Raw genomic sequence first — 14328 nt, forward strand, 5'->3', positions numbered from 1 at the left:
GCAAGTGTCCTTGGGCCCTCTGCATTGCCCCTGTGGCAGTGTGGGACCCAGGAAAACCAATATAAATGTCCTGGTGATCATGCTGCTTTGCTGTGCTGTAAGTAACGTAAGTCTTCTGTCTCTAACCCAGGAATCTCATGTCTTCTGCCGGCATCCATGAAACAGTAAGAGATTAATTTATTAGTTTGTATGTAAACTAAAATCAAATTACAAATCCGATCATCGTATGTTGAACATTAGAGAGAGCTTTGGGTCTCTTAAAAGGAATTTGTTCAAGGGTTTCCTGAGTAGGGTGTTAGGAAGGGAGCAAAGGCTAGAGGCAGTAGTAGTATTTAGGATCAGTAGATTGCACAGTAAATGAAAGTATTTGAGGGGGTGTTTCATGTCATAGGTAGTTATACAAATACACATATACCTGTTATGGGGACAGTAACCCAAATTGGTTTGGATAAGAAACGATAGTGTTTCTTTTCTAATAACTCTGTTAACCTTGCCTTTAGGTGAGTATCAGTTGTTCTGAGGAGTAATAGTGGCACAGCGTATCCCCGTAATCTGTACAAATGGCCCAGGCAGTCAGATGGCATACTTTACTGCTAAGGTGGATGAGGCTTGTTTCATTTGTGGGGGCAAGGACATGTGCTACTTATTAAACTTTTTTTTCCCTTCTCAATGTATCTTTAGGCCAAAGTCTCTAACAGTTGCTTTTCCGTATCACTGAAGGATGCAAAAATCTGGGGTAAAGAATGTTCAACTGAAAGAAGAAGGAGTTAGTAGGACAGGGATGTAGAAGGCAGCTGGTGAGAGAGATGGTCCAAGGTAAAGGATTGTGCAGGTGTCGTATACGTTATTGTCCTCATCCAGCTGTTTTCCCACCCCTGGATTTGTTGGATAACTCCTTGAACAGTGAAGGTAGAAACACATTCCACAGCCATGTGAATTCCAACTTCTGAGAAAGCTGAGCTACAGAACAGTTCTAATATAAACTGATGTAATGAGATTCTAGAGTCTGCTGTCATCACATTCTGTGTTGTTACCATGTTAACTCCATATGCAGCTTGAGCATTCAGTCTTCTGACCTGTTCCACCTACACAGGGCAATTTATGGCTTAAAGATGATGGCCTAGAAGGGAGGGGAGAGACTTACTTTGGATTAAATTCAAAATGGGAAAATGCTTAAGGTAAGCCTTAGAAAAAAACTTCAACATATGCTAAAGGAACATTGAAAATATTCATAAACCAACCTTTAGTGCTTCCTTTAGTTTCCCATAATAACTGGATATCCTGGACTGTCCGGATATTTACTTGAATCATTATCCCCAGAGAGATTCTGCTTCATCCATGGTTAATATTTTAAAATACAATTAGTCAACAGAATATAAGTTTATTCTCCTTAACTCCTTTAAATACAGTAGTTTAGTAGTCTCAAACAGATATTGTGGTTTATTACTTTTTTTTTTTTTTTTTTTTTGAGAAGGAGTCTCACTTGTCACCCAGGCTGGAGTGCAGTGGTGCGATCTCAGCTCACTGCAACCTCCGACTTCTGGGTTGACGCCATTCTCCCGCCTCAGCCTCCCAAGTAGCTGGGACTACAGGAGCCCACCACCACGCCCGGCCAATTTTTTTATATTTTTAGTAGAGACAGTGTTTCACTGTGTTAGCCAGGATGGTCTCAATCTCCTGACCTTGTGATCCACCTGCCTCAGCCTCCCAAAGTGCTGGGATTAGAGCCCTGAGCCACTGCGCCCGGCCTGGTTTATTATTTTTAAAACCAGTTCTGTCTTTTCCTTCGGGAATCTTTTTTTCTGGTATCCTGGCATATGCTTCCCCTGATCTTTCTACCTGCTTCCCTGATTTTATCAACTTCTCTTCCCAAGGTTTAATAGAGTGGGTAGGTACTATGTAGGCAGAAATAAGCTTTTAGACTCGTGTATTCTTTTGAGTACATCTGTGTGACCATTAACTTCAGCTCCCCTATTCTTATTCCCTGCTGTTTCTGTCTTGGTATGGAAACAGTACCAGCTGGTAGACACCAAAAGGTGGATATTATCCTTCAGGAGGCTTGGCAGGTCCACTCTTCTCCCTATTTTTTTTTTCCTCATTTGACCCTTTTCTCACTCTAGCTGCTGCAAAGAGGACCAGAGCTTCCAGCGATGTTCTCCAGAAGATCAAGTTACTACAGACGCCCAGCATCGTGGAGCCTCTTCGATTTCACAACCAAATATATCTCTTGGTCATAAAATGTCTTATTCCCCTGTAACATGTAAAGTCAATTCAGCCAGAGCAAGGAGAAGGTTATTATCTCTATCAAGTCCATCTTTCTCTGAAAGAAGATGTTCTTTATTTGTTGGATTTCAAAAAAGAAATGCTTCCCCATACCGGCAACAAAGTAGAGCTAACTTTGATTCTGAAGAAGACACAAGCTTCACTGATTTAAAATCTTCCTCAGACAATTTTGGTAGCTTTATGTCCTGCAGGAGACGTTTCTCATCCCATAAACTAAGTATAGTTTCCTATTACAAGAGTGCCAATTTTTTTGATCCTCAAGCAAGTGGCCAGAATGTGTTTAATCTAAAAGAAATCGAAATCTTTTCTAAAACCTCAAATAATACTGATGCTAAAAAACATATAAGCATCTCTGCTCCTGAATATAACACTAAAAATTTTAAGAATTTTGAAACAAACACTACTTCTCCAGTCTTTGGGAACACTATTGATACAGCCTCCTATCAACAAAGCACATCATCCTTCTTTTCTCTTGCAAGTGATGTTTCCTCTCCCGATCAACAAAATGGAATTGCCACCGATATTCAACAAAGGGGCCAATTATGTAAAGATTTAAAAGATTTCCTTCATCCTGATACTGAAAGTTACAGCACAGATCATTCTCCAATCACGATTCAACAGCATCCCTCTCAAAGTGGAACTTTCCCATTCCTCCATAAAGCTGGATTTTCTTCATCATATAAAAATTCTGGTTGCTTTATCCCATTTCAAAACGAAGTAACTTCAGGCCCATCTGAAGATGAAGACTTTGCTGTCTTGTTTCAAGATGAAGACAGATCTTCACCTATTGAAATTCCTAAAATAAGGTCACCTCAGACTTTACCCTGTCTTAGAAGGGCACCTCAAATAGTTTTCCCACCAGTCACTTTCATAGTCTGTAGAACTCATTTCTCATAACTCCCCTTTCCTCACCAAACTTCACTGCATTTTCTGAAAAAGATTCCTACATTGCAGTATAAATTTAATTGCTGTACTTTTGAAAGTTAGTTTACTGATGTTATTGGAGTATGGAAGATGATTTTGTTTCAAGCTTTTTTCAGATTTACTGCTTAAAGATGGGCTAATCTCAGATTTCTGAGTGACTGTTGTAATACTTTTGTGGTCTAAAAATAACATCAAGCCTTGATGTATGGACCTTCTAAAAGTAATACATTCTTTGAGAGTTTAGTATCCCCTTTTATCATACTCTAATCATTAGAAATAGTATTCTTACATAATCTCTAGAGTTATATTCATCAGTACACACATTTTCATACATATCAGCCTTGCTAGCTATATTTCTCGTGCCCGATGTTCCACTGACAGATGATGTTTTTATTAACACAAGAATCAAATTAGAAGTTAAAAATGTTTAGCGGAATATGTAGAATATTTCGAAACCAGATATTTTAACTAAGTAATTTTAATACACATTCATGTATGTGCAAATCTGGGCATTCAAGGAATTCTGAAATCGGGAAAAAGTATGTATATTAGTCTCCCAAAATTTTATTTTTAAAAATGAATGTTTTTTATTTTTTTCCCATTGTATTAAACAAAGACTATTATAAAGTATTTACCAAAGTAGCTAATGAATGAAAATGCATGTAAGCAATTGAAAACATCTAAGTTAGAATACAATTAGATTTTATAGAGGAAAGGAATTTGCATTATTTCTAATTATCCTAATAAAATGTCCCCCAAATTTGTATCATGGGGCTAAGATGTTATTTTTACTTTTATGGTTTTCTCTTCTTCTTAGCATGTGTCTTAAAAAATGGTCTTTTGATTTTATTTTTAAAAATTGTGATAAATACAAAATTTACCATCTTAACCATTTTAAAATGTGTGTTTCAGTGACATTAAGTACATTCACATTGTTGTACAGCCATCACCACCATCCGTTTCCACAACTCTTTTCATCTTGCAAAACTGAAACTCTCCACCCATTAGATTAGGACTCTCTACTCCGCTGTCTCCCTAGCCCTTGTCAACCATCACTCTACTTTATATATATGATTTTGGCTACTCCAAGTACTTCATATAAGGGGAATCATATGGTATTTTGTGACCAGCTTATTTTGCTTAGCATAGTGTATAATGTCCTCAAGGTTCATCTGTGTTTTAGCATATGTCAGAATGTCCTTCCTTTTTAAGGCTGAATAATATTCCACTATATGTATATATCACAAATTGCATATCCTTTATCCATCAGTGGACAATTTGGGGTGCTTCCATGTTTAACTGTTGTGAATAATGCACTGTCTATGAACATGTGTATGCAACTATCTGTTCGAAACCTTGCTTTCGATTCTTTTGAGTATATATCCAGAAGTGGAATTATTGTATCATATGGTAATTATATTTTAATTTTTTGAGGAACTACCATATTGTTTTCCATAGTGGCTGCACCATTTTACATTTGCACCAAGAATGTAGAAGGATTCCAGTTTCTCTGCTACCTTGCCAACACTTATTATTTTGTTTTGTTTTGTTATAGTAGCCATCCTAATGGATATGAGGTGGCATCTCATTGTGGGTTTTTATTTGAATATCCCTAATGGTTAGTGACATTGAACATCTTTTTGTGTGACTGCTGCTTATTTGTATATCTTCTTTGGAGAAATGCCAATTCAAGTCTCTTGACCATTTTTTTTAAAATCAGGTTTTATTTTGTTGTTGATTTGTAGGAGTTCTTTATATATTTTGGATATTAACACTTTAAAAAAGATATAATTTGCAAATATTTTCTCCCGATGTGTGGGTTGCCTTTTTGTTGATTATGTCCTTTGATTCATAGAAGTTTTAGATTTTGAGGTCTAATTTATCAATTTTTTCTTTTATTGACTATGCTTTTAGTGCCATAATCAATAAATCATTGTCAAATCCACTGTTGCGTTATCTTTTAAAAGTTTTATAGCTTTAGGTTTTACATTTAGGTCTTTGATGCATTTTGAGTTAATTTTTGTGTGTGATATTAAGTAATGGTCTTACTTCATTCTTTTATTTGTGAATATCCAGTTTTCTCAACACCGTTTGTTGAAGAGATTACCCTTTCTCCTTTAAATGGTCTTGGAACCTTTGTCAAAAGTCATGTGATCATATATGTGTGGTTGACTTCTGGGCTTTCCATTTTCTTTCACTAGCCTATACATCTGTCTTTACACCACACTGTACCACACTGTTTGGTTACTGTAGCTTTGTAGTAAGTTTGAAAATCAGGAGGTGTGAGACCTCCAACTTTGTTTTTATTTTTCAAGATAATTTTGGCCATTTGGGGTGTCTTGGAATTCCAAATGAATTTCAGGATAGATGTTTCTATTTCTACAAAAAATATTGGGATTTTCAGAGGGATTGCATTGCATCTGTAGATTATTTTGGGTAGGATTGACATCTTAACATTATAAACTTTCAAATCCACAAACATAGGATGTCTTTCTATTTGTATCTTATTTAAATTCTTTCAGCAGTGTTTTGTAGTTTTCAGTGTACAGGTTTTTCATCTCAGTTAAGTTTATTTCTAAGTATTTTATACTTTTGATGCAATTATAAGTGAAAGTATTTTTATAATTCTTTCCAGGTAGCTCATTGTTAATACATAGAAAAACACCTGATTTTTGTGTGTTGATTTTCTATCCTGCAACTTTGCTAAATTTTATTAATTCTTATTTTGTGTATGTGTGTGAAATATTTAGGGTTTTTCTACCTATAAGATTGTGTTGTCTGTGATCAGAGGATAACTTTGTTTCTCCCTAATTTGGATGCCTTTTATTTCATCATCTTGCCTAGTTGCACTGGCTAGGACTTTTAGTACTATGTTGACTAGAAGTGATAAAGAGCACCCTTGTCTTGTTTCTAATCTTAATAAGAAAGCTTTCAGCTTTTCACCATTGACTATGATGTCAGCTGTGGACTTTTCACATATGGCGTTTAATATATTGAAGCAGTTAATTTTTATTCCTAGTTTGTTGAGTGCTTTTATCATAAAAAGGTGATAAATTTTGTCAAATGCTTCTTCTGCATCAATGGAGATGATCATGGGTTGTTTTTCCCTTCATTTTGTTTATGTTGTATTGATATACTTTGACTGTGTCCCCACCCAAATCTCAACTTGAATTGTATGTCCAGAATTCCCACATGTTGTGGGAGGTACCCAGGGGGAGGTAATTAAATCGTGGGGGGCAATCTTTCATGTGCAATTCTCATGATAATAAGTCTCACGAGATCTGATGGAGGTATTTGTCCTAATGGTACCCCTCCCCTTGTTCCCCACCCCCTGACGGCCCCCAGTGTGTGATGTTCCCCTCCCTGTGTCCATGTGTTCTCATTGTTCAACTCTCACGAGTGAGAACATGCAGTGTTTGGTTTTCTGTTCCTGTGTTAGTTTGCTGAGAATGATGGTTTCCAGCTTCACCCATGTCCCTGCAAATACCTAACATAGATGACGGGTTGATGGGTGCAGCAAACCACCATGGCACATATCTACCTATGCATATATCTGTATAGTAGAATGCTTTATAATCCTTTGGGTATATACCCATTAATGGGATTGCTGGGTCAAATGATATTTCTGTTTCTAGATCCTTGAGAAATTGCCACACTGTCTTCCACAAGGGTTAAACTAATTTACACTCCCACCAACAGTGTAAAAGTGTTCCTATTTCTCCACATCCTCTCCAGCATCTGTTGTTTCCTGACATTTTAATTATCACCATTCTAACTGGCATGAGATGGTATCTTATTGTGATTTTGATTTGCATTTCTCTAACGACCAGTGATGATGAGCTTTTTTTCATATGTTTGTTGGCCGCATAAATGTCTTCTTTTAAGAAGTGTCTGTTCATATTCTTCACCTACTTTTTGATAGGGTTGTTTGGTTTTTTCTTGTAAATTTAAGTTCCTTGTAGATTCTTGATATTAGCCCTTTGTCAGATGGATAGATTGCAGAAATTTTCTCCCACTCTGTAGGTTGCCTGTTCACTCTGATGATAGTTTCTTTTAATGTGCAGAAGTTCTTTAGTTTAATTAGATCCAGTTTGTCTATTTTGGCTTTTGTTGCAATTGCTTTTGGTGTTTTAGTCGTGAAGTCTTTGCCCATGCCTATGTGCTGAATGGTATTGCCTAGGTTTTCTTCTAGGGTTTTTATGGCTTTAGGTCTTACATTTAAGTCTTTGATCCTTCTTGAGTTGATTTTTGTATAAGATGTAAGGAAGGGGTCCATTTTCAGTTTTCTGCATATGGATGGCTAGCCAGTTTTCCCAACACCATTTATTAAAAAGGGAATCCTTTCCCCATTGCTTATTTTTGTCAGGTTTGTCAAAGATCAGATGGTTGTAGGTGTGTGGTGTTATTTCTGAGGCCTCTGTTCTATTCCATTGGTCTATATATCTGTTTTGGTACCAGTACCATGCTGTTTTGGTTACTGTAGCCTTGTAGTATAGTTTGAAGTCAGGTAGTGTGATGCCTCCAGCTTTGTTCTTTTTGTTTAGGATTGTCTTGACTATATGGGCTCTTTTTTGGTTCCATATGAAATTTAAAGTAGTTTTTTCTAATTCTGTGAAGAAAGTCAATGGTAGCTTGATGGGAATAGCATTGAATCTATAAATTATTTTGGGAAGTATGGCCATTTTCACAATATTGATTCTTCCTATCCATTAGCATAGAATATTTTTCCATTTGTTTGTGTACTCTCTTATTTCCTTGAGAAGTGGTTTGTAGCTCTTCTTGAAGAAGTCCCTCACATCCCCTCTAAGTTGTATTCCTAGGCCTTTTATTCTCTTTGTAGCAAATGTGAATGGGAGTTCACTTATGATTTGGCTCTCTATTATTGGTTTATAGGAATGCGTGTGATTTTTGGTTTGTAGGAATGCGTGTGATTTTTTATCCTGAGACTTTGCTGAAGTTGCTTATCAGCTTAAGGAGTTTTGGGGCTGAGATGATAGGGTTTTCTATATATACAGTTATGATATCTGCAAACAGAGACAATTTGACTTCCTCTCTTTGTATCTAAATACCCTTTATTTATTTATCTTGCCTGATTGCCCTGACCGGAACTTCCAATACTGTGTTGAATGGCAGTGGTAAGAGAGGGCATCCTTGTCTTGTGCTGGGTTAAGAGAGGGTATCCTTGTCTTGTGCTGGGTTCAGAGGGAATGCTTCCAGCTTCTGCCTATTCAGTATATTATTTTCAGATATGTTCCATCAATTCCTAGTTTATTGAATGTTTTTAGCATGAAGTCTTGTTTAATTTTGTCAAAGGCCTTTTCTGCATCTATTGAGATAATCAATAGATTATCTCATAGGTTCTCATTTGTCATAGGTTCTGTTTATGTGATGGATTACATTTATTGGTTTGCATATGTTGAACCAGCCTCACATCCTTGGGATGAAGCTGACTTGATTGTGGTGGATAGCTATTTGATGTGTTGCTGGATTCGGTTTGCCAGTATTTTATTGAGGATTTTTGCATCGATCTTCATCAGGGATATTGGGACTGAAATTTTCTTTTTTTGTTGTGTCTCTGCCAGGTTTTGGTATCAGGATGATGCTGGCCTCACAAAATGAGTTAGGGAGGAGTCCCTCTTTTTCTGTTGTTTGGAATAGTTTCAGAAGGAATGGTACCAGCTCCTCTTTGTACCTCTGGTAGAATTTGGCTGTGAATCCGTCTGGACCCAGGCTTTTTATGGTTGGTAGGCTATTAATTACTGCCTCAATTTCAGAACTTGTTATTGGTCTATTCAGGGATTTGACTTCTTCCTGGTTTAGTCTTGGGAGGGTGTGTGTGTCCAGGAATTTATCCATTTCTTGTAGATTTTCTAGTTTATTTGCATAGAGGTGTTTATAGTATTCTCTGATGGTAGTTTGTATTTCTGTGGGATCAGTGGTAATATCCCTTTTATCATGTTTTATTGTGTCTATTTGATTCTTCTCTCTTTTCTTCTTTGTTAGTCTTGCTAGTAGTCTATCTATTTTGTTGATCTTCTCAGAAAACCAACTCCTGGATTCATTGATGTTTTTTGAAGGGTTTTTCGTGTCTGTATCTCCTTCAGTTCTGCTCTGATCTTAGATATTTCTCATCTTGTGCTAGGTTTTGAATTTATTTGCTATTGCTGCTCTAGTTCTTTTAATTGTGATGTTAAGGTGTCAATTTTAGATATTTCCCACTTTCTCTTGTGGGCCTTTAGTGCTATAAATTTCCCTCTAATCACTGCTTTAGCTGTGTCCCAGAGATTCTGATATGTTTTATCTTTGTTCTTATTGATTTCAAAGAACTTATTTATTTCTGCCTTAATTTTGTTATTTACCCAGTAGTCATTCAGGAGCACGTTTTTCCATTTCCATGTAGTTGTGCAGTTTTGAGTGAATTTTTTAATCTTGAGTTCTAATTTGATTGCACTGTGGTCTGAGAGACTGTTTGTTGTGATTTTTGTTCTTTTACATTTGCTGATTAGTGTTTTACTTCCAATTATGCGGTCAGTATTTGAATAAATGCTATGTGGTGCTGAGTAGAATGTATATTCTGTTGATTTGGGGTGGAGATTTCTGTAGATGTCTATTAGGTCCTCTTGATCCAGAGCTGGATTAAAGTCCTGAATATCCTTGGTAATTTTCTGTCTCATTGATCTGTCTAATATTGACAGTGGGGTTTTAAAGTCTCCCACTGTTAATGTGTGGGAATGTAAGTCTCTTTGTAGTTCTCTAAGAACTTGCTTTATGAATCTGGGTGCTCCTGTACTGGGTGCATATATATTTAGAATAGTTAGCTCTTCTTGTTGCACTAATCCCCTTACCGTTATGTAATGACCTTGATTTTTTTATTTTGTTGGTTTAAAGTCTGTTTTATCAGAGACTAGGATTGCAATCCCTGCTTCTTTCTTTCTTTGTTTTTTTTTCTTTACATTTGCTTGATAAATATTCTTCCATCCCATTATTTTGAGCCTATGCGTATCTTTGCACATGATATGGGTCTCCTGAATACTGCACACCAGTGGGTCTTGATTCTTTATCCAATTTGCCAGTCTGTGTCTTTTAATTAGGGAATTTAGTCCATTTACATTTAAGGTTAATATGTGTCTTTTAATTGGGGCACTTAGCCCATTTACATTTAAGGTTAATATTGTTATGTGTGAATTTGATCCTGTCATCATGATTCCAGCTGGTTATTTTGCACATTAGTTGATGCAGTTTCTTCATTGTGTCGTTGGTCTGTGTATTTTGGTATGTTTTTGCAGTGGCTGGTACTGGTTTTTCCTTTCCATATTTAGTGCTTCCTTCAGGAACTCTTGTAAGGCAGGCCTGATGGTTACCAAATCCCTCACCATTTGCTTGTCTGTGAAGGATTTTATTTCTCCTTCACTTATGAAGCTTAGTTTGGCTCAATATGAAATTCTGGGTTGAAAATTCTTTTTTTAAGAATGTTGAATATTAGCCGCCACTCTCTTCTGGCTTGTAGAGTTTCTGCAGAGAGATCTCCTGTTAGTCTGATGGGCTTCCCTTTGTTGGTAACCTGACGTTTCTCTCTGGCTGCCTTTAACATTTTTTGTTTGTTTCAAGCTTGGTGAATCAAATGATTATGTTTCTTGGGGTTGCTGTTCTCAAGGAGTATCTTTGTGGTGGTCTCTGTATTTTCCAAATTTTAGTGTTGGCCTGTCTTGCTATGTTTGGGGAGTTCTGGATAATATCCTGAAGAATGTTTTCCAACTTGGTTCCATTCTCCCCATCACTTTCAGGTACACCAATCAAACATAGGTTTTGTCTTTTCATATAGTCCCATGTTTCTTGGAAGATTTGTTTGTTCCTTTGCATTCTTTTTTCTCTAATCTTGTCTTTACGCTTTATTTCATTAAGTTAATTTGCAATATCTGATGTCCTTTCTTCTGCTTGATTGATTTGGTTATTATACTTGTGTATGCTTCATGAAGTTTTTGTGCTGTGTTTTTCAACTCCATCAGGTCATTTATGTTCTTCCCTAAACTGGTTATTCTAGTTAGCAATTCCTCTAATCTTTTATCAAGGTTCTTAGCTTCCTTGCATTGGGTTAGGACATGCTCCTTTAGCTCGGAGAAGTTTGTTATTACCCACCTTCTGAAGGCTACTTTTGTCAATTCATCAAAGTCATTCTCCATCCAGCTTTGTTCCCTTGCTGGCAAGGAGTTGTGATCCTTTGGAGGAGAAGAGGCATTCCGGATTTTGGAATTTTCAGCATTTTTGCACTGGTTCTTCCTCATCTTCGTAGATTTATCTACCTTTGATCTTTGATGGTGAGGGCCTTAGGATGGGTTTTGCATGGGTGTCTTTTTTGCTGATTTTGATGTTTTTGCTTTCTGTTTGTTAGTTTTCCTTCTAACAGTCAGCTCCCTCTTCTGCAGATCTGCTGGAGTTTGCTGGATGTCCACTCCAGACACTTTGCTAGGATATCACCAGCAGAGGCTGCAGAACAGCAAAGATTGCTGCCTGCTCCTTCCTCTGGAAGCTTTGTCCCAGAGAGGCACCTGCCAGATGCTGACGAGCTCTCCTGTATGAGGTATCTGTATCTGTCAACCTCTGCTGGGAGATATCTCCTCGTTAGGAGGCACCAGGGTCAGGGACTTACTTGAGGAGGCAATCTCTCCCTTAGCAGAGCTCGAGTGCTGTGGTGGGAGATCTGCTGCTGTCTTCAGAGCCAGCCGGCAGGAACGTTTAAGTCTGCTGAAGCTGTGCCCACAGCCCCCACTTTCCCCAGGTGCTCTGTCCCAAGGTAATAGGAGTTTTATCTATAAGCCCCTGACTGGGGCTGCTACTTTTCTTTCAGAGATTTCCCACCCAGAGGGAAGGAATCTAGAGAGGCAGTCTGACTACAGTGGCTTTGCTGCACTGCCCTGGGCTCCACCCAGTCCGAACTTCTTGGTGGCTTTGTTTACACTGTCTGGGGAAAACCGGGGCTCAAGCCTCAGTAATGGCAGATGCCCCTCCCCCACCAAGCTCAAATGTCCCAGGTAGACTTCAGACTGCTGTGCTGGCAGTGGGTATTTCCAGCCAGTGGATCTTAGCTTGCTGGGCTCCATGGGGGTGGGATCCCCCAAGCAAGAACACCTGACTCCCTGGCTTTGGCCCCCTTCCCAGGGGAGTGAACAGTTATGTCTTTCTGGGGTTCACACCCCAGGTACGACTGGGGTATGAAAAAAAAAAAAACAACACAAAAACTTCTACAGCTACCTCAGTGTCTGCTCAAATGGCTGCCCAGTTTTGTGCTTGAAACCCAGGGCCCTGGTGGTGTAAGCACCCGAGGGAATCTCCTGGTCTGCGGGTTGCAAAAACCATAGGAAAAGCATAGCATCCGGACTGGATAGCACCATTGCTCATGGCACAGTCCCTCATGGCTTCCCTTGGCTGGGGGAGGGAGTTCCCCAACCCCTTGCACTTCCCGGGTGAGGCAACGCCCCACTCTCTTCAGCTCACCATCTGTGGGCTGCACCCACTGTCTAACCAGTCCCAATGAGATGAACTGGTTACCTCAGGTGGAAATGCAGAAATCACCTGCCTTCTGTGTTGGTCTCGCTGGGAGCTGCAGACTGGAGGTGTTCCTATTTAGCCATCTTGCTTGGAACCGTGGAAGCATCTTTTTTCAAATCTAGGGCTCCATGAAACATTTTGAAAACCGTTGATCTGTGGTTAATAGTTGGCAGTTAAGCCTGAGCTTCTCCAGATGCTTCTGTTACTATACCCTTGGATTTATTAATTTGGCTTCATACACGTGAGTTTCTTTGGTTGAGTCCATTATACAAAAATCTTCCTTCTTTTAATATAAGCATTTCCAGGTATAAATTTTCCTCCTCTCACCTCTTTTGCTACATCCCATAAGTTTTTGGTGTGTTATGTTTTCATTTTCATTTGACGCAAGATGTTTTCTTATTTGCCTTGTGATTGCATCTTTGGTCTATTGGTTGTTTAAAAGTATGTTTTTTAATTCTCACATATTTATGGATTTTCCAGTTTTTCTTCTGCTGATTTCTAGTTTCATTTTTATTGTGATCCAGAAAATATGCTTTGTATAATTTCTATATTTGTAAATTAACTAAGACTTATTTCTGGCCTATTATATTATCTACTTGGAGAATATTCCACATGCATTTGAGAAGAATGTGTATTCTGTTATTATTGGGTGGCATTGTCTATATATGTTGTTAGGTCCTGCAGGTTTATAGGTCTATAGTGATGTTTAAGTCTTCTATTTCCTTACTAATCATCTGCCTGGTTGTTATATCCTTTATTAAAATTGGGTCATTGAATTCATTTACTATTACTTTATTATTAAAGTAATGGTATTACTATGGTATTATTATTTTACTTTTACTATTATTGTGTTGCTATCTATTTCTTCAATTCTGTCAGTGTTTGCTTCACATATTTAGGAAGTACGATGTTGAGTGCATTTAGTATTATTGTTATATCTTCTTGGTGAATTGGCTCTTTTATTATGTCAGGCTTTCTTTGTCTCTTGTACAATTTTTGACTTAAAGTCTGTTTTTTCTAATAGTATAGCCACTCCCACTCTCTTTTGTTTACTATTTTCATGAAACATCTTTTTCTGTCCTTTCACATTCAACATGTGTGTTTTTACATCAAAAATTAGTCTCTTTTAGACAGCATATAGTTAAATCCCAATTTTAAAAATCCATTCTGCCAATATATCTTTTGATTGAGGAATTTAATCCCATTTATATTTGAAGTCATTACAGATAGGAAAGGACTTATAGTTTCATTTTGTTATGGTTTTGTATGTGCCATAGATTTTTTTGGTCCCTTGTTTTTCTCCCTTGTTGCCTCTCTTTGTGTTTAGTTTTGTTTTGTTTTTTTTTTTTTTACACATATAGTCTATAAATATTTTTTGTGGTTGCCATGGGGATTATTCATAGCATCCTAAAGTTATAACAACATATTTTAAATTCATACCAACTTAACTTTAATTGCGTACAAAAATTCTACTCCTTTCCAACTCCACCACTCATATATTTTGTTGATATTACAAATTACATCTTTATGTTGTATAATCATTAATATAGATTCATAATTACTTTATGCTTTTCT

General features: G+C 37.5%; 2 protein-coding genes across 6 annotated transcripts in view; both read left to right on the top strand.

The window, feature by feature from the left end:
• Positions 1-14328, top strand: part of LOC103220469 (regulator of microtubule dynamics protein 2) — a 106499-nt gene that overhangs the window by 41540 nt on the left and 50631 nt on the right. The gene's annotated exons all lie outside the window — the stretch shown is intronic.
• Positions 1515-5127, top strand: LOC119627131 (uncharacterized). The gene has a single exon (XM_038006340.2). The coding sequence runs from the start codon at positions 2239-2241 to the stop codon at positions 3178-3180; it is 942 nt and encodes a 313-aa protein (XP_037862268.2). The 5' UTR covers positions 1515-2238; the 3' UTR covers positions 3181-5127.

Source organism: Chlorocebus sabaeus, chromosome 14 (assembly GCF_047675955.1).
Source record: "Chlorocebus sabaeus isolate Y175 chromosome 14, mChlSab1.0.hap1, whole genome shotgun sequence".
NCBI classification, from domain to species: domain Eukaryota; kingdom Metazoa; phylum Chordata; class Mammalia; order Primates; family Cercopithecidae; genus Chlorocebus; species Chlorocebus sabaeus.

Bases quoted from the DNA above. Each gene is read 5' to 3' on its own strand.
- LOC119627131 (XM_038006340.2), top strand. From the start codon at position 2,239: ATGTCTTATTCCCCTGTAACATGTAAAGTCAATTCAGCCAGAGCAAGG.